Here is a 25,468-nt window from a genome sequence, read left to right as displayed (position 1 = left end):
TAAGATAAGAACGGAAAGTACCAAGCCATGAAAATAGAAGATGATTTTCTGGGTGAAAAGTCATGATGATGTTGATCTGATCTATGTATAAAATGTACCGGTGACGCATGAAGGGGCGTCAGTAAACAAACCCTGATGTTATAAAATAATTGTTTGTGCCTTAGTAAGTCGAAGATCAATTGCTGTTTTCAGTGATCTTCCCACGTGTGAATTAAAATCTTCGTTTGACTTCACCCGGCCGGACCAGTGTGGTTATTTTTCGATCACCTCTTGTACCCTTTCTCAATTCTTGAATCTTAACAACGCCCAAAAGAAACAAGATGCTCTTCCTTTCAGTTGCGCCGTGTCACTAGCAGCTTTGTCATGAACAACTGGAAGAAGAAGATCTGGTGGTTTCGAGCTCTGTGTATTCTTCCCCATTCATATTCAGCACACAGTTTTAAAGCAGGAGCATTTAAAGCCTTTGAGATTTCCCTCTGTGTTTTCCTTTGCTTTGATCAGATTTTGAAGTCCCGCTGAGATGTTTCTGTAGACCACGGTTAAATGTAATGATAATGCAGTGTGATCACTGGAACTGGTAAGGATTTAAGTAGACTTCACACAGAGAATAATTATGCCTATGGTGGGAATTTATAGCCGTTTCTGGTAAAGCTGAGGCGGGAGATGCAGAGGTGCTTCGTTGTAGCGTTTGCGGAAGGTAAAAACCTCAATTTTGCAGGACCTCAAACTATACGGTCCCTTTCATCTGAGATCTGCTCCCCTGTTTGTGTACTCCTCCATTCCTCGACCCTGTTTTTTAATCTCATTTTTATCAAAGTGTGTATTTCAGAGGACCAAAAAGAGCTATAAAAGCCTTGCAGTTGAATTGTCCCTTTTACGACAATATTGGACGTCAAATGGGGTTGTTTATAGAAATGTATCTGAAACACCCGTCCCTTAAACCTTTCTGACATCAAAATTACCTCTGCAGTTCGCTACACCCAGCCGGTAGCCTGGTGTGTGGAGACAGTGAGGATTGAACTTCTCTCTCAAGCTCTGTTTTTTCATTCTTCATACGTCTCTGTCAAGTCGGTCCGCTCACATCAGGTACAAACAGTTTTTCCTTTACACCATGTCCTCACAGGAATGGTGTAGATGACTGGCATTTTTTTTCAGAGCCCAATGTGCAATCATTGTCTCAAAAAGGTGCAAAAAAAAGAAAAATACCTGTTGTTTCACATTTACTGGCATGAATGAAAGGGAAGCCATTGTGCTGAAGACAGCTTGGAGTGATTAAAACAAGAGCGTATCTGTTCAGTCAGGCGTTAGCTGGATGGAAACTCAGATGAAATGCTTTCTGTGTGGCGAGTGGTCAGATGCCACCTCCTGTAAACAGGAGAGCCAGCCTCCACCGTGAAGAGGAGTAAGAGCCTGCATAGCCTCAGGCGAGCATTTTTTAGTTTGTCTTTCTTAAAGATTTGAGAGTGCAGTAAAAAAAAAAAAAGATGATTTCTCACAGGCTCTTGGTGAATTTGATCAGGCATAACAAAGCATCCAGGAATGTACATTTTCTTGCAACGTGTTAACTCGTTTCATAAATCAGCTGCCTACCAAAGTGTGCAAATGAATTGCCAAGTGCTTTGTTTTCTGAAATGAAACAAAAGCAACGAGCGCCTTGTTGAGCAAAATCCACTCCCTGGTGACATCCGAGCTCAGTTCATTCCTAAGTACCACACTTGTGTCTCCAACTGGTGCAGTTTGATGAGTATATACTGAGTGTGACACAGTTTAAATATTGTTTCAGAGTCCTTTGCAGCCTGCCAAGGTAAATATCTGAGGAAGAGCTGTTGCGGTGTAATCCTTGTGCCCACAAAGAAAACAAATTGATAGCCAAGGCCTCGGGTTTTCCGAGCTGCACTTTACGATCGTAGAAAAACAACCCAACAAACATCAGGGCATCTGTTTTTGTTTTCCTCCCCAGGATGCCTTGCTGCGGCTGGCGGCAGTTGTGGATGCGCGCTCTCTGCGAGTGGCCCTTCGAGATGGCGTTCGGGAGCTGCTGCCCAGCACGGTAATGCATGAGAACACACACGTATTGGAATTTCCTCAAATTATTACCTAGAGGAAGGGGAAGGAAGAAGAAAAAGCTTCCTGTTAGTATTCAGAGTGGTGTGGTACTCAGTACTCAGCCCTGACACAGGACCAGGGAACAGAGCACCAAATCTTGTTACAAATGGATGAGGCTCATCGCTCATTAAACTAATCAGAATCAGATTAATTTTACAAATGAACGTGCATGTATACGCGGGTGTGTTTTAATTCCAGGAGTGTGCATGTGTCTACTTGCTGGAGGAAGACTCGAGGCTACTATCTGACGACCCGCCACATGAGCTGCCACAGGAGGGAAAAATCAGGTGTGTGCTGCTTGTGTCTGTGTGTGTCTCTCTCTCTCTATGCGGCAAGTCACAGATGTTTCGTCTCAGTGAATCACCGCCGTGTACTGATTTGCTGCATTTGTTGTTGAGGGCAGCGATACCCCGAGAAGCAATAGAACAAAGAGGAGGGGTAGAGGGGAAACGGAGACGGATGTTTCCTCTGTGTGAGAAACAGGTGTCGTCTAAATGAATGTGAGCCACTCGGTCCAAAATCACATCCTCCTCAGCACAGAGATAAGGTGACACACAGAGAGGACCTCCTCTGTTTTTGTCCTGGCCTTTGATTTTTACCCCATCACATTATTTTTACCCTTCCTCGCCCACCCATCTCTCTGACAGCTTCTTTTTTCCTCTTTTGTCATCTGCTTTCCCACCTTCCCACCTCACTGCATGAGTCTATCTTTGCCCTCTTTTCCCTCTCAGCCTGATCTTCCCCCAAAGAGCCACAAAGCACTATGCTGCCTGTGTTTAGATCTTCCTGCCTACAGCTACCGCCCTCCCCCTTTCCCGTGCTCCTCTTTCTCTCTCACCTTCAATCCCTCTCCCGTGGAAGCGTTGCGGGGCTAATAGCCGAGGTGACAGTGCCTCCGGTCCCTCAGCGAGGCTCACCGATCCTCTCCTCTCTTAAGTGCTCCCCGAAGCTCCACGACCCCCATGTGCTGCTGCGACTGCTGCCGAGGCGCTGGGGAAAAACCAATTCTACATTATTGATGAAACTGTCTGTTTGTCAGACAACCACCCCGTTTCCAACACCTCATTGCCACATGAACAACGGGAAGCCACACAAACCTCCTCACGAGGCACCAGCGCACAAGGACACGCGCACACACAACACCTGAGCGCACGCACAGACGAACGCTCACATACTCGCATTTATCAGGACGAGATATCGTGGCGATATTAAAAGAGCTACAGGGAAGTTTGTTACTTTTTCTCCTTCCAACTCACCTGCTTATATAAGCCTGTTATCAAGTCCTTGACACACACACACTCAATGAACCCTTATAAGAGGCAAGGCCATGCTGTTCCACATACAAGCCCATTATGTGGACCTTGACGCACATGCACAGCCACGCGAAAAAATAAACCTAAACAAGTTCAGCTAAGAAATCTTCCTTGAAGGTTTCTCTTCTAAACAACTTGTTGTGCTCACAATATGTGAGCCAAACAAGCCAAATGAAAAATGCTGCAGGCCAGAGTGCAAGGATATGATAATAAACACGATTCAAACTTGTTGCCATCTTCTTTGGGCCGGAGCTCATTAAATATGGAGCCAGGGGTAGTGTTGTCTGACCAATGAAAACTTCTTTGTGGAAGTTGTAGATGCCGCATCTTCTAAGCTGAAGAGCGGAGGGACCACCCTGCTTGCTATGAGTGATCCACGATGGATATGCTGCCCTCCATACGTATGACATACTTTTCTGGGTGAGATGATGTATTACATCAGCATGGCGCCGCAGTAAAAGAGTCCAGGGCTAAACTGGAGCCTTTCAGCCCCTGGAAACAATTTAAATATCAGTGTTTCCCCCCCTTTTGTCTTGATGGTTAAGTAGTTATGACAAATAAGATTTACATTATAGATTAAGCAGAAGCATTTGCAACTGTCATCTGATATGCAAACAAACTGCTATCCTCCAAGTTCAGTGTGTAGACCACTGAATTGTTATTATTATATGGGAAATGACATAAATAAGGTGCTTTTAAAGTAGTTAAAAGTATCGGTATTGGTGATACTGGCCCTTTATTTACTTGGTGTCAGATCAATAGCAAACTGAGAATTTTAGTTAACATTAAAACACACATTTTAACATCACATGTGCTGTCAGACGAACACACACAACAGCAAATAACAGTATTGTTCATAGTACCTCGGGGTCATTTGTTTTGCTCTCCGCTGTACCCAGAGAAGCTGTTTTGAACCAAATACATTACGCAAAGGTCAACTATATTTGTCACAGTAGTGAAGTACAATGAGAATGTTTTTTGACTGAAGTGCAATACTCCTCAGTGAGTTTGAAAAATGGGCATTTTTAAATCAATGCACCATGCAGAGATTTGGCTTCAACGCTCTGAGGGATTTCAGACTCTGTAGAGCCTGTGTGCATTACAGAGGGGCTGCTGCTCTGTGTGTGCGTGTGTGTGTGGCTGCCAGAGGGATTTACCGATTATTATCTGAAGCACATACATCTTGAATCTAACTGTGTGCACGGGCGAAACCGTGTTGCTTCCTCTTCCTGTTGCTTTCTATGCTCGTGCACTTTTAACACAAGGCGTGCACTGTGTTTGCGTGCGGTAGCCGGTCCAAAATACACAATTGCCCCAGTGTCCTATATTTTAGCATGAAACACCTGCCTTCTTTATTTAATGTAACACCCACAAAGACCTACACCTTTGCCATCACACCTGGCTTCACACCTGGCTTGCTCTTTCGCACACATACACACATATGCACAAATGAGTTTATAATTTCACAACGAATAATAGGGCTATTCAGAGGTGTTTTTGTTAGTATGAATGAATTCAGCACAGATCTGGTTTCATAATGTTGCCGCTTGTTTGTCCTTTTGCTCCAGCTGTCTTTCAGATTGTCTCCTCCCTTTTGTCTCGAATATGGCGCGGGTAATCGTCTGTCTCAGACCAGAGTCACACTGAACTATCTATCATACATCTGTTTCAGGAGCATCGTGGACCAGCTGAAACGATGTCAGTGCACCGGCCTTCCTCCATCCGAACTGCCAGAGAAGTACAGAATCTGCCTCGCAGCGCCGTTACCAGCACACAGAAGAGGTGTGGTTATGTTTTGAAGGGTAGGGCTTTAATGTTGCTAGCGGACAGACAAAGTGCCCAGCATGTCCTTGTTCATGCAGTGTGTGCATGTGCGCGGGAGCTCGCTTGCGTGCATGAGAGCAGAGAGATGTGAGAACGTGGGAGGAAAAAAACAAGTATGAGGAGATAGAGAGGGAAGTAGCGAGAGGCTATGGTTGCCGAGGGAAAAGCATGGAGCCGTGTGGGCACGAAAAGCTGGACAAGAGGACTAAAAAAAGCAGCGAGAGGTCTGTGATGAGGAAAAAATGCAGAAGAGCAAATGGAGACGAGTGAATACACGCAAAATATCACGTTTAGTTTTGTTAGGTTAATTATAGACCCTAAAGTACACATGCATGACCACTCTGCACTGTGCGAATCGATACATAATACTGAACACCCATCATAATAATGATGCAGGGAAAGAGTTAGCCTGGCACCAAAGAACTAAACCCATCATTCTGTTTGTTTTGTCCTCTGCTGTCCACACGCGCAGCAGCACACACCTCGGTGATGACTTTTATTTTGCTCATTAGGATAAGTTGTTGTTAAAGATGAGAAAAACAAATTAAAGAACAGAGGAAGAAAAAGTATTATGCAAGGACATCAGGTGTACTTTGTACCATAATTTTCTCTTGCATATGTAGCACAAGAACATGTGGGGGCGAACAAATAAGATTAGGAGCTAGACAAGGGCATGGAAGGAAAACTAAAGGACGATTAAAAGACCTCTGAATAAATTCATGATGTGTTCTGAATGCTCTTCTTTCTTTCTTTCAGCTGTTGTCATTCCTATCTTGGAGCAGGACAAGGTCATCGCTGTCTTACTGGTGAGTCAGTCAAGGACAAAAAATGAATCATCCAAAGTAACAAAACCAGTTGCAGCAGAGAAGGTCGTTACCTCTAAGTTCTCCTATTAAAGAAGCAAAAGGCAGATTTTTTCAGTCGTGCGCCATATGTGAAGTCAGTTCTCCACAGAGACCACACAGCTCGCACCACCAGCTCCACTGAATAGCATTTTGTTGATTTTCCACTCTGTGTGTGTGTTTTTGTATTGCAGGTGGGCTGCGGTCCACTATCTGATCAGGATGAACTGCATCTGAGCGTGCTGGAAAAACATGTAAGCTTGCTCCTGCGAAAAAAACAGCCTGGCAGCAGCTACGGTGCTCTTTAGTGAATCGACACTCTTTGGCACGGTGTTTTACCAAAGAAAGAATAACAGCATACATGCGTGTGCTCTGCTGTGTTAGGAAATTAGGAAACACTGGTTGTCAAACAAGTATTAACATCTATCTGTACAAGCCTTGATGTTATTTTCTATTCCTTAACTATAGTCTGTGGTATTGATATGCACCAATTTTACATTTGTATTGTTTTACGGATCCAAATCTTGTGTATAATGTTAAATAGATGATGATTAAACAGAGGTTATAATTGATCTTTTTACGTCCACGTGGTGTCGCAGGCCTCGGTGGCATGTGTGCGGGTCCAAGCTGTTCAGACATCCTACCAGAGGCCTCCTCTCAGCCCTTCTCCACTACAGTCCCACAATGCACTGCTGCCCCTCAACGTCTCAGAACAGGACTACTGCGAGCTGGACCGCAACATCCTGCAGCTCTGTGGTACGCACACACACACTTTACAGACGTTATTTCATCTCTGCCTCTTTCACTCTTCTCTGAGAAAACAACAAACTCATGCACACATGCATATACGTATATGAGAGGTGGGATATAATAATGGAGCTGTGGGAATTTAGATGGAGGTGGATGAAAACACAAAGCATTGTTTTAAATCTCATGCTTAATGCTATTTCTTCACACATACGCATCAATCTTGTTTGTTCCCTGATAACTGTCAAAAAATGTGGGTTGCATTTAGTGTCTTTAGTTGTTTTGGGAGGTTTTTGTGTGTGTGTGTGTGTGGGGGGGGGGGGGTTCACTTCTTTTCCTTCTGTCTTCATCTGCAGTCCGGGCAGCCCTCCATCCCATGTCTTGTCTTCATTATTAGTCCCTCTGTTAGCTGGTTCCTGCTCACTCTTCCCTGACCTCGCTGTCTCAGTGTATCTCTCCCTGGATTGCTTTCTGTCCACTTGCGTACATGCTCTGCATTCCCACTCTTCCTTAACGCCACTCTGACCTTGCTCTACGCTGGTTTTTCCTCCCGTCATCCTCTCTCTCTCTCTGTCTCCCTCTCTCTTTTAGGTGAGCTCTATGACCTTGATGCAGCCTCTCTCCAGCTTAAAGTCATCAATTATGTAAGTGGGTTGAGATCACTCATGCACTTTCACACACACACACACAACCTGCACACACACACACACTGTGTGTTAAATATGTACAGTACATTCAAGACATAAAATCCTTCCCGGTGATTTCTACCTCTCTTCCTGTCATTATTTTTACTACAAGCTTATTGTCACACAATTACTCCATTAGTCTCCCCTTAATGTGTGCACCCTTCTTATATGATACACTCTCTGAAGCCAGGGGAGCAGAGCGAGAGGTGTAGAGATTGATTGCAGGGAAGGAGGAGCTGTGCAGAGAGCCGTGAGAGAGAGCAGAGTTATCAAGCTTCAGCCACGGTAGTCATAAAATTGTAGTCAGCGGGACTCTGGCTACAATTCAAATGTATGGAAATATTCACAGAAGAAGAAGATAAGAGAGGGCGAGAGAGAGAATAAAGCAAGAGAAAGTAGAGAAATTTGAAGGTTATGCTGCATCAAATGGACAGAGCTGCAGTCCATCCAAGGAAGTTTGATGGATCCAGGGACGCGATTCTTTACTTCAGAGTTTAGTAAAAGAAAATGTTAACACAGTCTTTTGTCCTCACATGAAAAGGAAAAATAAAACCATCAGCGATTTCTAATCGCGAGCACTGCTGCAACTCATAATCTCATAATAGTCGGAATAATTGCGGCCCTAACATACTCGGAGTTTCAGGTATTCCGAGTATTTTTAATTTAGTTAAAGGAACCAAGTGAACCCCGCTGCTTTCCTTCGACAACTGTTTTTCCTCATTTTCTATTATGTTTCTAAAATGAGAACATGCACTAGCAGGCGGACGCTATCAGATGAACTCATTTACCATTAGCTGCTGTTACCGGCGTCCCTGCGCAGCAGAAATTATAGATGCTGTCTTTGAGGACACGGATAGCAAAGGTTGCTCTGAAAACCAGCGTAAAGCGAGGTGGATATTTCTCTCTGTAAGCGCTTAAGTCAAACCTACCTGACCTTCTGTGCAACTTGTGCTACCCTGGGACCAGCTCAGCGGTGCTGAACAACGGCAGCGCGGCCTGCATCCTTTTATGCCCCTGAATCTGCATTGGACTTTTCTTTTCTTCATCCATCCGTCTCACAGATGAGAGCGAGGGAGAGAGACTGCGGTGGTGCAAAATAGACTGCAGGGCTTTTAAAGATGCATGTTAAATCCGACATGATTTGTTTTTGTCTATTTGTTTATTTTTACAGTTGTAAAAATAATGGGGTGAGGGCACAGGGGAGAGGAGAGGGAAGAGGAGCACGGGATTGTTGCTTCTGAAGAATCGTGGTTTTCTTCGGGTGGGAAGAGCTCGGGGCAGCTCTTATGGTATTAACAGCATTTTGAAAAAGGGGTTGGAGGGGCTTATTATTACATGAGGGTGCAGCAGCGTGCTTTGTGTGCGTGCACATGTGTGTGTGAGAGACTGGGGGGCAAATGTGTTGGCAGTGGCTGCCGTTTATTCCTGTTCTGCTTCTTCTCCATCCAGCTCGGTGGATTACGGAGAAGAATGCTGTGTGAGGAAGCGCTGCTGCATATGTGTGTGTGTGTGTGTGTGCGTGTATATGTTTGTAGCAGTGTGCGCGCAGGGGCGTGTACGGCTCAGAGTGTATTTTCAGTCTATGAATGTGAATGAAATGTTTTCATCACAGACAGCAGCGGGAAATTGGTTGCAACTCTGCAGGTCTTACAGAGCAACAGCTTCAGGGAGCTTGAGCACACACACACACACTTTAATTTACACACACGCAGACACCAAATGTGATTTTCTTCTGTTTGTCCATCTTGGAAAATCACAGCTAACTGCGGGGCTTACGCTGAAAATGTACTTGAATAAATCCCGTCTGTTTAGCGTAATAAAAACCTAATTTCATTCCAGATTTTAATCTACTGCAAAAATCAGTTTGAATTCTCACCACGCCCCGGGAGCAGTCATTTTTCACTGTCCGCCGATTTCTTATCTTATCTCCACGCCTAGGCTACACTCCAAAGAATAGTAAATTGAAGGTTTTAAAACAATCTGAGCGAGTCCGATAAAGAGAGATTTCTGTGATTATACGTCAGGACTGATGTCGTGTTTGTGTTCTTCCGCAGTTGCAGCAGCAGACTCGGTCGCAGTGCTGTTGTTTGCTACTGGTCTCTGAGGATAACCACCAGCTATTTTGCCAGGTATACACACAAACGCACACACACAGACACATCTTTATCGCTGTCGTACACATTTGTTTTCATAATCTGTCTTTGAAATACCACACAAAAAACAACATGGACTCACATACTGTTCTCCTCATCCCCACAGACACACACACACACACACACACACACACACACCATGACTCATTTATCAAAGAGCAATTTGAACATTAACATTTGAAGAACTCCTGACCTTTGACATCTCTGACCTTTTAGGTAGTCAGAGACAAAGTCCTGGAAGAGGAGATCAGCTTCCCGGTGAGGCAAAATATCAATGCAATAATTTACTTATTGTTCATTGATTTTCATCTACATTTCATGTTTGTCTCCAATGTTCCCAGTAAAACAGGTTTTTTTTACCGGTTTGATCGCATTTCCATTAAGTCTTTTATTTTTCCCTTTTACTCATGAATGACCTTCATTTCCTTCGGGGAGCGAGGTTATGTTTTAATAGCTTTTGCATGTGTCTCACTCTGTAAACACAATAGCTCAAAATGCTTTGAATGAATTCTGAAAAATTTGTACATACACCCATCATGGTCTTCAAGGTCAATTTAATTATTAACACTCAAAAACTGACAAAAAACCTTATAACTTAGAAACTATGATTCTTGCAAGTGTGCTGTGAATTTAAAATATGTCATATTTGACCTCTGACCTCTTTCAATCCAATTATATTCAGTTTTATCACAACAACAGTTGCTTAAAGGCGCTTTATATTGTAAGGTAAAGAAATTACAATGATACAAAATAGCTCTTCGAGATCAATCGCAATCGTTTTTCCTTAAATTATTTGTGGTGAGCTGCCTCGGCTGAGGTTTGCGCTCTCTGAGTGCTTCTTGTTCGTTATGTGGTCTGTTAAGCTGAGGTGTGGATTTCAGGGATGTCTTCTCCAATTTTTAATAAACAGAATTATGATGCAAGTGTTGCAACCCTGCGTGTAGTTTCTTTTTTTTCTTTTTTTTTCGAGTGCCATGATAGAATAAGCCTCCCACGTGTAATCACTTATAATCCTCAGCAGGAGTTATAATTAAGAAATTTGGTGAGGGCCAGTAATGACATCCTTTGGGTGGCTTGCACTCTCCTGTCTCTGGCTGCAGTGCTTGTGTAGCATATTTAACAGGCTTTCCATTATCGTGTGAATAGACTGCGTGCCCCAGCCTAAATGATGTGTGAAATCTCGATAATAGCCGGTGAAGAGAGAAATCAAGACACAAGAAAAAAAACTTAAGTGGCTGTATGTGCTGTTTAGCAGTGGTAATAAGCTTCACTGACAATAAACAAGCTTTTTTATATCTATTTTACCCTCATTATACTGGTTTTATTTACTTTCCGTGTGCTCATCTTGTCTTTATTATCTCCTTGTTTTTCTTACTTCTGTGCAGCTGATGTTTGGACGTTTTGGTCAGGTTGTCGAGAAGAAGAAGTCAATTACTCTTCAAGACATCAGTGCTGTAAGAGATCTATCTATTTGTGCATCTATCTATCTGCCTGCATCACTGTAACTAATCTGTTTGTCTTTTCTGCCTGCTACCATGGCAGGAGGAGCGCAGGCAACTGTCCAGTATGTTGGGCTGTGAGATTTCCTCCATGCTTTGTGTGCCTGTGGTCAGCAGGGCTACAGGTCAGGTGGTGGCACTAGCGTGCGCGTTCAACAAGGAGGGCGGGAAAAGGTACGTCCTCGCTTTGAGTTGTTTCTTTTTGGTTTGTTTTTCTGTTTAATGCTGAGAAGACCACACGGCACTCGCTGAAATTGCGTTTGGACCTCCCAGCTGTTCAGAAATCACTCCGGCGTTGATGGCTTAATGCCGAAAAAACTTTTTTGAAATTACTCGGCTGTCAGTCCAAAAGTGATTTGGCTTTTCCTAATGCCACAACTGCTGACTCATGGTAGATGCAAAGATTTATCTGACAGCAGCTTACAGTAATGTCGGGATGGGGCCTGATTAGTTGCGCCTTACAGCTCAAATTTGTTGAGGTTATAGTAGCAGAGACTGCACTGCTGTTTCCACTAAGATCTGCAGCTTACCAGCAGGTTGTGCTTTGTGTTGGCCATGAACAGATGCAGGGGAAGGACTGAGATGCAAAAGCAGCCCTGGAGTTTAACCTAGAGTAGCCCAGAAATACTTGTGCAGGGCTGACATTCATACGGGATTTTTTGCTGATAGCAGAGTGTCTGTTTAAAGACACATGTCAGAAATGTGAGTGTAATGACAGGTTCCAAAAGTGTGTGCAAAAAGACAGAATAATGGAAAGGTAAGGATAGGCTAGCAGAAATGATATCACTCAGACCAGTGATAGGCACGGCAACGTGTGACACATGCACATGCTGCTACAGCTTTACAATTAAATATATATAATACTCTCATGCATCAGTATAACACAAAGAGGCTATTTCATGTTTTCCAGCACAGGATGCTATTGAGCAAATACAGTCATGGTTAAAAGAAAGTATACTCTCTTAAGGCTTTAAATATCAGAGCAAAGCATCATCTGGTCCTTAGCGGGTGTAAAAATGAGGTAAATGCAACTCCAACACATCACATACGTCATATATCATCACCAAAAACTAAGCACACCCTTACAGCTTCCATAAGAAGCAGGAGGATAAGAGGACAGGTATGTACTTCATTAACAAATCAGTCCATCATTGTACAGTGTGAAAGATCATTCACAAGTGGAAAACATTTGAGACAGCTGACAATCACCCCAGGATCGGACGTCCCAGCAAATTACACCAAAGTCACTCCCTGTTATGCTCGGACGAACTGCAAAAAACAAAGTGGTACATCCCTGACTTTACAGGTTAGCATGTTAAAAGTTCAGTAAAGACTGAACAAGTCTTTGGGAGGGTAGCCGGGAGAAAATCTTTTCTGTCTTAACCCTCTCAGGCTCAAATTAAACTTTTTGTTGCTAATGCACAACCAAGTCCTGCAGTGGTACTTCTCAGTATGTATGTGGGGTAATCAGGTTGTTAGTTTTTAACTGTTGCAAATCGGCAACGCCTGCCTTGAGAGGGCTAATAGCACGTGGCAGCACAGCTGAGGTTTGCCAAGTTACACAAGACTTCTGGACTAATGTCCTTCAGACAGATGAGACCAAAGTGGAGATTTTTGACCATATTATACTATACAGTGGGGCAAAAAAGTATTTAGTCAGCCACCGATTGTGCAAGTTCCCCCACTTAAAATGATGACAGAGGTCAGTAATTTGCACCACAGGTACACTTCAACTGTGAGAGACAGAATGTGAAAAAAAAATCCATGAATCCACATGGTAGGATTTGTAAAGAATTTATTCGTAAATCAGGGTGGAAAATAAGTATTTGGTCACCTCAAACAAGGAAAATCTCTGGCTCTCACAGACCTGTAACGTCTTCTGTAAGAAGCTTTTCTGTCCCCCACTCGTTACCTGTATGAATGGCACCTGTTTGAACTCATCATCTGTATAAAAGACACCTGTCCACAGCCTCAAACAGTCAGACTCCAAACTCTGCCATGGCCAAGACCAAAGAGCTTTCGAAGGACACCAGGAAAAGTATTGTAGACCTGCACCAGACTGGGAAGAGTGAATCTACAATAGGCAAGCAGCTTGGTGTGAAAAAAATCAACTGTGGGAGCAATCATCAGAAAATGGAAGACATACAAGACCACTGATAATCTCCCTCGATCTGGGGCTCCACGCAAGATCTCATCCCGTGGGGTCAAAATGATCATGAGAACGGTGAGCAAAGATCCCAGAACCACACGGGGGGACCTGGTGAATGACCTGCAGAGAGCTGGGACCAAAGTAACAAAGGTCACCATCAGTAACACACTACAACGGCAGGGAATCAAATCCCGCAGTGCCAGACGTGTTCCGCTGCTGAAGCCAGTGCATGTCCAGGCCCGTCTGAAGTTTGCCAGAGAGCACATGGATGATACAGCAGAGGATTGGGAGAATGTCATGTGGTCAGATGAAACCAAAGTAGAACTTTTTGGTATAAACTCAACTCGTCGTGTTTGGAGGAAGAAGAATACTGAGTTGCATCCCAAGAACACCATACCTACTGTGAAGCATGGGGGTGGAAACATCATGCTATGGGGCTGTTTTTCTGCCAAGGGGACAGGACGACTGATCCGTGTTAAGGACAGAATGAATGGGGTCATGTATCGTGAGATTTTGAGCCAAAACCTCCTTCCATCAGTGAGAACTTTGAAGATGAAACGAGGCTGGGTCTTCCAACATGACAATGATCCAAAACACACCGCCCGGGCAACAAAGGAGTGGCTCCGTAAGAAGCATTTGAAAGTCCTGGAGTGGCCTAGCCAGTCTCCAGACCTCAACCCCATAGAAAATCTGTGGCGGGAGTTGAAAGTCCGTGTTGCTCGGCGACAGCCCCAAAACATCACTGCTCTCGAGAAGATCTGCATGGAGGAATGGGCCAAAATACCAGCTACTGTGTGTGCAAACCTGGTAAAGACCTATAGTAAACGTTTGACCTCTGTTATTGCCAACAAAGGTTATGTTACAAAGTATTGAGTTGTATTTTTGTTATTGACCAAATACTTATTTTCCACCCTGATTTACGAATAAATTCTTTACAAATCCTACCATGTGGATTCATGGATTTTTTTTTCACATTCTGTCTCTCACAGTTGAAGTGTACCTCTGGTGCAAATTACTGACCTCTGTCATCATTTTAAGTGGGGCAACTTGCACAATCGGTGGCTGACTAAATACTTTTTTGCCCCACTGTATATCCCACTGTCATCAAGGGGGTGGTGATTTGTGCTTGTTTTGCAGCCACAGCACCTGGGCAGCTTGCAGTCTTTTAGTCGACCATGAACTTCTCTGTGTTCCAAACTTTTTTAGAGTCAAACGTGAATTCATCTGTCTGACAGATAAAGCTTGACTCAAACTCGATCATGCGACAGGAAAATGATCCTTCGTACAGAATGACTAGAAAAGAAAAGAATCAAGGTGTCGAACTCCAGACCTGACTGATGTGCTGTGGTAGGAAATTCAGAGAGCTATGCTTAACAAATCAAACCAAATCAGCTAAAGCAATATTTTAAAGAAGAGTGGGTCAGAATTCCTCCACAATGATGTGAGGAAATGATGAAGTAATACAGAAAATGTAGCTTTGAGTTATTGCACCTAAAGGTGGAAGCAGCTTGTAGGGTGTATTTTTTCACACATTGCTACTGCATTTTGGTGCAGTGTAATATGTTATGTGCTGTAGTTCCGTTTACCTCATTTTAAGACCTGCTAAGGACCAGCTGATTTTTATTATCTCCTGATATGTAAAACCTGAAAGAGGGTGTGCTTTCTTTTTACCTTTTTAACTGTGGAGCAAAACAATTCGCAGATCATCTGCAATTTGTCTCGTCTGTCCATCTCTTATAGATGTGTTATAGCAAATCTTCTTACCTATTTGAATAACAATCTCCAAAATATTTGCAGATATATTGTATTTCTCAAAACATATGAATAAATGAATAAAATAAACATCCCTCCCATCCATTGGCTACAAAACTAGGCTGCTTACATTGTTTTATTCCTTTTCAAGTTACCTATTAAAGCTTCTTAGTCATTTTCCAGCCAAGCACCAGATTTGTGCACAGGCTGTATGGATTCACAAATCACACGGAGCTGCACAGATGCCTGCTGCTGATACGTGAAATCAGGATATTTTAGGTTAGTTCAAGCAGAAACTGTTGGTGATGCCGAGTGTCTGTGCAGAGAGCACACAAGGGAAACAATGCTGATTATTAACAGTCTGCCATCTGAGTCTGAGCTGAACTGATCTTCAGGTATTTACTAGGGGTGCAACGATATTCGTATCGATATTGAACCGTTCGATACAGTGCTTTCGGTTCGGTATGCATATGTATGAACAATACAACATTTGTAATTTATTTTATCAATTTTCCTTCTGACGATGCTGTCTGTGTTGAGCGCTCAGTGAATCTGCGTTCGACTACTCCGCCTAGGCTGCACTGTCGAGCGCAGATCCACTGAGCGCTCAACACAGACAGCATAGTCAGAAGGAAGAGCGCAGGGCACCTCCCCCACCCTCATTCAGTTCTGGCGTTTGGAATTATTTTGGTTTTCATGTGAAGTATGACCCTGAAGGTAAGCGAGTCATGGACTAAAGTAAAACAGTATGTTGGATGCGCCATGCAATGCTCAATTACATTGGTGTGAACTAGTGTGTTAGCGCAGTTAGCTCATTAACGTGTTGGCTGTCTAGCCCCATGCACGGAGCAATCGGCGGTAGCTCGTTAACGGAGATTTGCCGTGTTGTGGCGTTAAGGTCATTTCAACGAGATTAACCTGAAAGCACTAGTGGGAACACGACGAATATGACTGTACATTTAGCCGACATCATCCTAGTGCAAAGACAAAAACAACAAGCATGCTACTAACTTTAGCCGAGTCATTTAGACAGCTGTTAGCACATGATTCTCCTTATGCTGCTGAGAATATAGCCCAGAAGAAGCGGATAGTATAGCTTTTATTTTGGAAAGAGACATTTCTCTGTAATAAACTCTCTTTTCCAAAGATGAGTGATTCCTCAATCAGATACAGGGCTCGCAATATCGCTAGCCCGACGTCCCGGAGCTAGCGATTTTTTCAGTCCGGCTACCAAAATCTATCTCTTCCCTGCTATTGTAGGCAAAATATATGTCAATGCTTTTGCATTCTTTCAGAAATGTAGCTGGGTAATTATGTCATTGGCATCGGTGAGCCACTGTCAATATGTGACATATTGAAGTCGCGTTTGAATTTGCGCTTGTTTTTTTGCTTTCACTTTGCAATCGTGCGAACTGTGTATAGAGAGCGACAGCACTGATCTGTGAGTGATGATAATTTGTGCACCAATTCCTCTGACATCGTCTTATTAATCGTTAGCTTACTATGCAAACATGACAAGTGAAATCTCCCACAGCTTAAACATGTGAGAGGTTGATCGCGCAGAGAATCGCTGAGCTTATGTGAGTGCGTGTGTAAAAGCAGCAGGATATATATTTGACTACCATGACCTGGATGACTGAGAACCTTCACAGACAGATATATATTTTAGTTCTGCTGAGCCAAATAAGACAGGTCAGGGTGAAGAAGTGACAGCCAAAGAAAAGCTTACCACAAAACGGAGAAGTTATGACAAATCAGACTATAAGGCAAAAAGAAAGTGCAGCTTTATGGTTTCATGGACAAAAGAATTTCTGTGGCTGCAATATGACGAGCTATATAACCGGGGCTGCACATAAGTGGTCCGCAGGTGCGCATTCGCTGTCAAAATAAAAAACACGCACAAGGGTTAGGGTTAAATTTAAAAACTGTACTTTTGAGTTAAAATATATATTTATAATTTTAATAAATGACAAATTAAAAATGCATGAACATTTTTTTGTATCGAAAAAATATCGAACCGTGACACCAAAGTATCGAACCGAACCGAACCGTGAATTTTGTGTATCGTTGCACCCCTAGTATTTACTGATGATTTGCAAGAAAACCCTGTATATGTTTTTGTTAGAAGTCAAGGCCTCACCTGTCCCTCATTCTGCATGGCTGTTTGTCATCACTCTTGCGAATCCCTACTCGGCAGTGCTTCTTGCTTAAAAGTCTTGCAAAAGTATGCAGCTGTCATTTATTGGGCAAGAAGACCCGCTAACTCATCAGGTTGTTAATATGACTCCATCAACAATGCACACCCATCTTTCACTGCAAGGGCTGATGCTTACAAAACGTACCATTATAACCCAGAGTGACACAGTTTTACACGGATAATTTAAGTCTGGGTCCCGCTCCGTGTCACTGGCAGATGTGGAAAGTCCGTCATTTGACAGAGTGACCGCCCCCAAACATGTACCACAGCACTTTTTGAGCTTGAGCTCTAATGTGTGTGTGTGTGTCCAGATGGCTGCGATGAGGATGACAGTGTGAGGATCTAGCGTCAGGTCATGAGCCTAAAAGCAGCAGGAGGCTTTGCTGCCTGGTTTGGCGCTATGTTTTGGCATGCATGTGTATGTATTTGGTTGTGTGTGTGTGTGTGTTGCCCAGAGCAATGCTGCTATCTCCTGAATGCAGAAGTCTGTAAACTTGCACTCCAGCTGTTTGTCTCTGTGTTTGTCTAAGAAACTGGGAAAGTTTTTTTGTGTATTGTATGATTTCCACACACGTGCAGACACTCTCACGCAGTCCCGTGTTTGTACTCCCTCCCTCTCTCTCTCTCTCTCTCTCTCTCTCTGTCAAGATTGTGAGAGATGAGAAGGGATCATGTCCTATAATTTCTCCCTCTGCCAGTGGCACAAATGATAGAGTTTGCATCTCATTACCATAGTAACAGCAGCAGGATTATGGTCTCAGCTGTGCATATAATGTGATGAATATCCTGTTCTGTGAGCACAATCATCCAGATTTTAGAAGAGCCGTATATCTCGAAGGTGCATCGCCTCATTATAGATATTGTCTGATCATATTCACGGTGTCCTCTTCACCCGTGACACCGGTGTATAACAACATATTGTGACACTGGTAACAGGTCCATATCTCAGATTTAGTGGCAGCAGGAAAAAGAAGCAGCTTGAGAATGAGCAGAAGCACATTGTTAGAAGGAGACAATAGAGACACTGTTTTTTTTAATTTACACTCAGATATATTGTTCTTTTGACAATTAGGCTGAGTGATGGTTTGTTTCTAAGTGATGGCAGGATTTTTAACTGCTCCAGTCCAGTGTCACAGAAGACATGCACCTTCTGGTCTTTGGAGGTGGACTCCCACAGGCTGTTGATCATTTTCTATCACAGCTTCAAATAACTGGCGTCTGCCACCAAAAAATATTTTCCACTCTCTTTATTCTGACTCCTCTGAATCTCTGAATGTCACTCGTAAAGATTTGTAGGACACTTGTTGAAGTTAAAGTGAGCCTGACAGGCTTTTTTTCAGGCTCCAACCTCTTTTGCTTAGATTCCTCTGAGGCCTCCAAGCGGAGGGCAAGAACACCTTGAAGCAATATACAATATACCCTGATATCTGCACAATAATATGCCACTGCCCTCTGTAGGCAAACACAGACAACTACAAGCATGAATGTGGTCAATGGTGTTGCTGTCAGTTTTGCCTTCACTTGTTGCCTGCACAGAGTTGTAAGTCTTTGTCGTAGTTAGCCAAGAGTAGAGACTGTTGTCTTTTCCACCTTCCTGTGTGTGAAGGTAATTATTGAGGTTTCTTATTTACTTTTTTTGCATGATTTTAGTTTTGGAAAAATGTCTCAAGTAAGAGCGTGTTCATGTTTTTATGACAAAACAGATTATTTAAATGGTTCTGATATACAGTATTGTACAAATGTCTTTATTTAGTTTTTATATGTTAGTAGGAATATGGAAAATAGAAAATGGAAATGGGAAAAAAAACAGCTCTTTGGCAATTTGATGCCTGTCAAAATGTGTTATCTTTGTTTTTCTGGCAGGCTGCTAATAAGAAAGTACCTAAAGATACCATTTAAAATTGGTTCATTGCTAAGTTGTCTGTTGCATGTAGACAGTACACAGGTTAATCTGTTGGATTAGGTATGCTTGAATGATTCATAGGTCATTGTGTAGTGACTAAAGCAGAAAACATTCCTCCTAAAATGTTCAGGTACAAAGACTGGACTAAAAATAAGTGAAAAAGCAACCAATGTCCTAAGAAAAACTGAAAGACCTTCAGGAAACCCGGAGAACTACTTATCAAGGGCATTTTAAAAAGTTATTAGAAAGTCTGGATCCTGGGAAGCAAATTATGAAGAAATAAAAGGTGGCTCAAGACTTTTGCACACTGCTCTATTTACATATCTGCAGTTGGATAGTTTAATTACAAGATTTCATTTGTAAGCCATTTCATAAATGGGAAATGTTTCATAGCAGTGCAAAATCCAGATTTGTTATAATAAATGAAATAAGTAGCAGCCTGTTAGTTATAGCCAGGCTTTTACCCTTTACTCTGTGTGTGTTCCCTATTGCAGACACACCGAGGTAGATGAACATGCCATCCAGCACTGTTTCTGCTACACTTCAACAGTCCTCACTTCAACTTTGGCCTTCCAGAAAGAGCAGAAGCTCAAAGTGGAGTGCCAGGTACTGCACATGCACACGGACACACACAAAAACACACACCCATCCAGTCATATTCTCACATATGCCGTATGCATAAATATACATGAAGTTGCCCTTTGAAGAGCTATTTGTGTTCGCTGTTTCTCTTTATAGGCGCTCTTGCAAGTGGCCAAAAATCTCTTTACACATTTGGGTAAGTCTTCTCTCCTCCGTCTGTCCATCCATGTGTCTGTCAAGTGTGAAGCAAGACCAGTGTGGTGCAATTTGCATTAATTGAAGTGATCACCTTGTGAAACAAATGGTGCACATAATTGAATGAGATATTAGCGACCCTTAAGGTGATCATTGTCATAAAATCAAAAGGGCATTGAAAATTATGGGTCCACCTTTCTTTCCTATAATTTCCATCTATCTGTGGAGGTATTTCCATTCTTATCGAGCTGTAAGCACTGATGGCATCGTGATTGCAGGTACAAAAATTGATCTGTTGGTAGAGCAAATTGCCTCTCACTGTACTGAAGCGTTGATTACAAAAGCTCTTATCAGCTTGTGTGGCGGATCCACCGGTACTCGTACTGTAATCTCTGTTTCTGTCTATCTGGGTTTTGCTGTGTCCCCTTATAATTTCCTCTGTTTTCCATTTAATTCCCTCTCTCATCCTTCTTTTTTTCTCTCGTTCTCCCCCCGTCCTCTCTGTCTCTCTGATTCTTTCAGATGATGTGTCAGTGCTGTTACAGGAAATTATAGTGGAGGCCAGGAACCTCAGTGATGCAGAGATGTAAGCCCTCTGATTCATCTTCAAAGGGATTTATCAGTGTGCGTGTATGAAAGACAGAAAGAGTGTGTGCATGTGTGTCTGTGCATAGTGTGAATGTCTTTATCTCCATTTGCAAAGGCTATCTAGGCAATTTGTTCTTAACTGACTTGCGTCATTTAATAAGTTACAAAATGACCTGAGATGAAACGAGATAAAACTCTCTAATGTTCTCAGCTGTGCTCCGTTCTGTCTCTTACCCCTCGAAATCTGACGTTCACTGTTTCTGCAGCTGTTCGGTGTTCCTGCTGGATCGTGTGAGCCATGAGCTGGTGGCAAAGGTGTTTGATGGTGGTGTGGTCAGTGAGGAGGAGGTACGGCAAACAAGCATTTAATTTAACACACATATAAACACTTAGCATGACTGTGCTGACAGTGCACAGCTGCACCGTGGCCTAATGGTCTAAGATTTATGGAGACTTTTTTGGCTGTCTTGAATTTGGCAACAGGGAGTAACAGGAAATTATAACAGGGAGAATTATCAAAGTACACTGAACAAATATCTACATACTGGAATAATAATGATAATAATAAACTTTATTGCATCACAGGAAAAAAGTTAAACATCTAAAAAGAAAAAAAGGCCAAATAACAACAAGACAAATAATAAGAAATACAGGAATACTAAAACCAACATTGTGACATTCATAAAAACTTTACGATTAAAAAATGGTTTAAAAGATTCAAAAGGTTCTGATGTCATTCCGATCACAATTGGAGCTCTGACGGATGAGGCCCGCTAACCTTTCTTTACAAGAGACCTCAGGATAACCAGCAGAACCTCATTCACTGGTATCAGTTAGTGCCCAGGCACATAGATGTTAATGAGTCCTTCATGTAATTCAAACCATTAAAAGCTTTAAAGTAATTAGAATCAGTCTTTTGAATGATACGGTGGAGAGGCAGCATATATATTGAAAGCAAAAGTGGGCCAAGCATAGAGCCTTGAGGAACACCACAATAAAATGAGAGCATTTAGCATCCCATCACTAAACACACACTTAATGAAACCTGACAGACACATATTTGTTAATTAGACAAGATGAAATCAAATGAAACCGTTCTTATTGAGTTCAGTGATGGCAGCGGGGACAAAGCTGTTTTTATAACACTTTGTCCTGCATCTTGGAACTAGAAAGCTCCGTCCCCAGGGAAGAAGCTGAGATTCACCCTGTAGAGGATGGGAACCATTATTAAGAATTGATAAAGCCATCCGTTGTTCCTGTTTAGTGTACAGGGAGGCTAAACAGGGCTGTGACTCACCTATCAGACGACTGGACCATCTCACTATCCAATTCAGTCAGATTTTCTCTGCAACAGAGGTCTGACCGAACCATGCCACCAAACAAAAAGATAAAACAGACTCAATAAAAGGACGATAAAACGAAGTTAAATTGTTCAGTCAATGTGGAAATGAGCAAGTTTCCTAAGGCAGTAAAGGCACTTGTGACCCTTTTTCCAGACCAATTTGTAATTCTCATCAAAATTCAGGTTTTCATTGATTATGGTTCCAAGATATTTATATGATTACACTTGCTGATTGTCTCCCTATCCTGTGAGCTGTTAAGTAAAGACAAAACTGTGTGTGTCTTCGTGTCTGAGCACAGAATGAGTTTCGCATCCCAGCCGATCAGGGCATTGCCGGCCACGTGGCGACAACTGGTCAGATTTTGAACATTAAGGACGCCTACTCTCATCCTCTTTTCTATCGTGGGGTGGATGACAGCACGGGCTTCAGGACTCGCAACATCCTCTGCTTCCCCATCAAAGATGAGAATAACGGTAACAATGCATGAACACACACATTTGGACTTTTCATTTCATACCAGTGAGTTCAACACAAAGGGATTTCCTGATGAAATCATGCAAAATATACAACCTTGTGTACCAAAAAGTGGGAACTATCTGTAAAATGTTGATAAAAGCAGAATGCAGAACATTTTTATGTAATTCAATTTGACAACAGCTCAAAGCCTGTTTGAAATTGGAGGTTAGCAGCACATTTCAAAACAGTTCAGGCAAGAGGATCAAAAGCCTTAAACATAATGTAATGCTAAAAACAAGACACCTGGCAGAACAGCTCACATCTCATTAGGGTAATTAGTAACAGGACTGTGTCTAACAAAAAAACATCCCAAAGAGTCTTTTACAAGTAAATATGGGGAGGGTCTCAACACTCAGGGAAGGGCAAATTATTCCAGAGAATTTGGGGAATTTGTCACATACAGTGATTAATATAATTAAAAGATGCAGGGAATTGAGGCAAAGCTCTTTTTGCAGAGGACAAGACTTTAACCATTACTGAGTAGCTCTGGTCTGCTGGCCTCTGGCAACACTGCATTAAACATGTACGTGATTCTGTAGTGAATATTACTACACATGATCAGGACGGCTTCTGTAAACCAGCAAATGCAAACCATCAGAGCATCCAAGTTAAAGCTCTGTGACGCAAAGAAAAAAAGTTAAGAGAGGCTGACGTGAAACCTCTCCTTTGGTATGAAAATATTTTTGGAGATCATGTACATGGATGTTATCAGTGAACAGTTCAAAAACCAATACCTTTACTGGAAAAGGGGGCGCATTCGCGTGCACTGTGTAGGCAACGTACACATCTATAAAGGAACTTTTAATTATGAAGGGTAAATATCAATATGAAGCAACATTTACTGCCATTTAGACATGTTTTCAGGGAAATCTTTGATTATTTCAGTATAAAAAACCAAAAAAAACATTTTGGACATTTTCCAAGAGCGACAATAAAAGAGAGCAGGTGCTGAACTGGTCCCCGAGACCAGCATTATTTCACAAGAAACCCAACAAACAAGAAGAACTGTAATAGATGTCGTGCAAAAACAGAGAAGTATCTTCTCTGAGACTTGTATAAAAGCTAAGCAACTTACACCAGATTTAAAAACATCATATTTAGTGCATTATTGCCCTCTTGTTTGTTTGTTTTTAAGTGGAGCTTCATTCTCGGAATAGCACAAAGAGAGGTTACATCACGTCCTACATGTATAACGTGCACTTTAGACCATCTTCTGTGTTCCAGACTTTCAGAAACCTCTTCTCTATTTTGATGCTGCTGCCTAATGGTTTCTGCTGTATCCACAGAGAAGCTTTGCAGTCAGTGTCATTTGTCTCCATGTAAAAAAAGGAGCTGTCTGCGGATCATATTAACATTTTAATTTCAGAGCTTTTTATGTGCAATTAGGTTTGACTCCACCGTGAAATCAATTCAAGTTAGCAGACCTTTTTGACTCGACGTTGACTTTTGCCATTTGTGCCTCATTTTCTCGTCCTTGTCGCTCCCTCTTCCACTCTCCATTTTTCTTCATCAACTTTCACCCGCCTCCATCCATCCCTGCATCTCTCGCCCCTCTTCCTGCTTAATCATTTCCTCCCTAATTGTTCCACCTTCCTCTTCTCCTCACCCCTTTCCTCTTTAAATCTTCCGTTTTCCAGAAGTCATCGGCGTCGCTGAGTTGGTGAATAAGATGAATGGGCCGTGGTTCAACCGCTTCGATGAGGATTTGGCGACAGCTTTCTCTATCTACTGTGGCATCAGCATTGCCCATGTGAGTCTCTTCTAACTCCCTTTAATCAAAGAGACCAAGTTGTTAAAAAGTAACACACATACATGAGCATGTGAGGAGAAATAATTTAATTCCAGTAACTATTATTTTATAACTTCTCACTTTCCAAACTTCCTCTTATTATCTCTGTGAGCAGCAGTGAATAAATCCAGACTGCTATACAATTCATCTTCATACACACTGACTCTCTCGGTCAATAAGTCAGCTTCATTTTTAAATAATGTAATCTCTGCAAGTTCCATGCATCCTTATAATGATGCAAATATAAGTGAGTTTAGCATTTACAGTATATCCATCATTAGGAGGCTCTCCCCAAAATAGTTGACGATGTCAGAAAGATTGATCCCGTCCCGGCGAGATGAGATCAGCTCAGTGGGAGTGAAATGCTCAGTCGAGGCAGAGAAGAGGAAAGTCTCAAGGGAAATTTAAGGAGATTCAGTCAGATGGAAGTGAACGGCTTTCGTGGTGCAGTTCATTGGCATTGTATGATTGCTGCAAACTGAACTTATTAACATACTTCCAGCTGAACAGCTGTGCGCGGCTCACAGAGACGATTATGAAGACGATCACGTCTGTGATAATAGTGATGAACAAACAAGGAGAGATATATTTGTTATCGCCCACAAACTCTATTGAAATATTGTCTTTTTCATCCTTCACCACCCTGATCTCAGATAAAAGAAAATGTCTTCCCGTTCTAATAAACAGAGTCACTTCATGTTGAGTAGCTCCTGCAGAGTGTGACCTCTGAATGACTGCTGGTACTTAATAGGTTATCTACAAACTATAAACATATTTGATAGAAAAAAAATAATTGCTTTCGAGGCCACTAATTAATGATTTAAAGCACAGCCAGATATATTATTCATCAGATCTCACCCAGTATCGTGCTGTAGAGTACTCTCAGGGTTGTAAAAAGCTCCCTCATGTACTAAAAGGTAAAGCGGGGGCCAGACGTAGGGCTGTGAAAAGCCCACGAAAATTAAAACATGCTTGTTAATCATGAATCACAGGTTTACCATTTGAATGTGAATGTAAAAGCAGTAACAAACATATGTGTGCAATCACAAACTGGTGAGACAACTGAAAATGGCTTCGATGTGCTTGGAAAAAGGCGGTGAAGAATATTCCGGATAATCCGACAAAAGCCCAAACAAAATACGAAAGTCCAAGTGAGGAAAAACAAACGGGGAAAAACTGAAAGGTGCCAAAACTCAGAAAACAAACAGAGAGGCGCCAGAAGAGCAGACACGAAGGTTGGCAAACTGAAAGCTGAAAAGGATTAAGAGTTTCCTTCAAAGCAGC

General features: G+C 42.3%; 1 protein-coding gene across 2 annotated transcripts in view; it reads left to right on the top strand.

Moving 5' to 3' along the window:
- pde2a (phosphodiesterase 2A) overlaps nt 1-25,468 on the top strand; it is a 177,524-nt gene that overhangs the window by 139,327 nt on the left and 12,729 nt on the right. For both annotated transcript variants that reach the window (XM_080889418.1, XM_080889419.1), the window contains exons 3-19: nt 1,961-2,050; nt 2,305-2,393; nt 5,092-5,201; nt 6,000-6,049; nt 6,280-6,339; nt 6,685-6,841; nt 7,424-7,476; nt 9,573-9,647; nt 9,888-9,929; nt 11,057-11,125; nt 11,214-11,344; nt 19,666-19,777; nt 19,910-19,949; nt 20,471-20,534; nt 20,803-20,884; nt 22,178-22,352; nt 24,033-24,145. In XM_080889418.1, the coding sequence (XP_080745544.1) occupies nt 1,961-2,050; nt 2,305-2,393; nt 5,092-5,201; nt 6,000-6,049; nt 6,280-6,339; nt 6,685-6,841; nt 7,424-7,476; nt 9,573-9,647; nt 9,888-9,929; nt 11,057-11,125; nt 11,214-11,344; nt 19,666-19,777; nt 19,910-19,949; nt 20,471-20,534; nt 20,803-20,884; nt 22,178-22,352; nt 24,033-24,145 (1,512 nt within the window). The remainder of the gene's footprint in view (nt 1-1,960; nt 2,051-2,304; nt 2,394-5,091; nt 5,202-5,999; nt 6,050-6,279; nt 6,340-6,684; nt 6,842-7,423; nt 7,477-9,572; nt 9,648-9,887; nt 9,930-11,056; nt 11,126-11,213; nt 11,345-19,665; nt 19,778-19,909; nt 19,950-20,470; nt 20,535-20,802; nt 20,885-22,177; nt 22,353-24,032; nt 24,146-25,468) is intronic.

The sequence above is a fragment of the Rhamphochromis sp. 'chilingali' genome (assembly GCF_963969265.1).
Source record: "Rhamphochromis sp. 'chilingali' genome assembly, chromosome: 8".
In the NCBI taxonomy this organism is placed as follows: domain Eukaryota; kingdom Metazoa; phylum Chordata; class Actinopteri; order Cichliformes; family Cichlidae; genus Rhamphochromis; species Rhamphochromis sp. 'chilingali'.
This window is presented reverse-complemented; position numbering and strand designations above follow the sequence as displayed.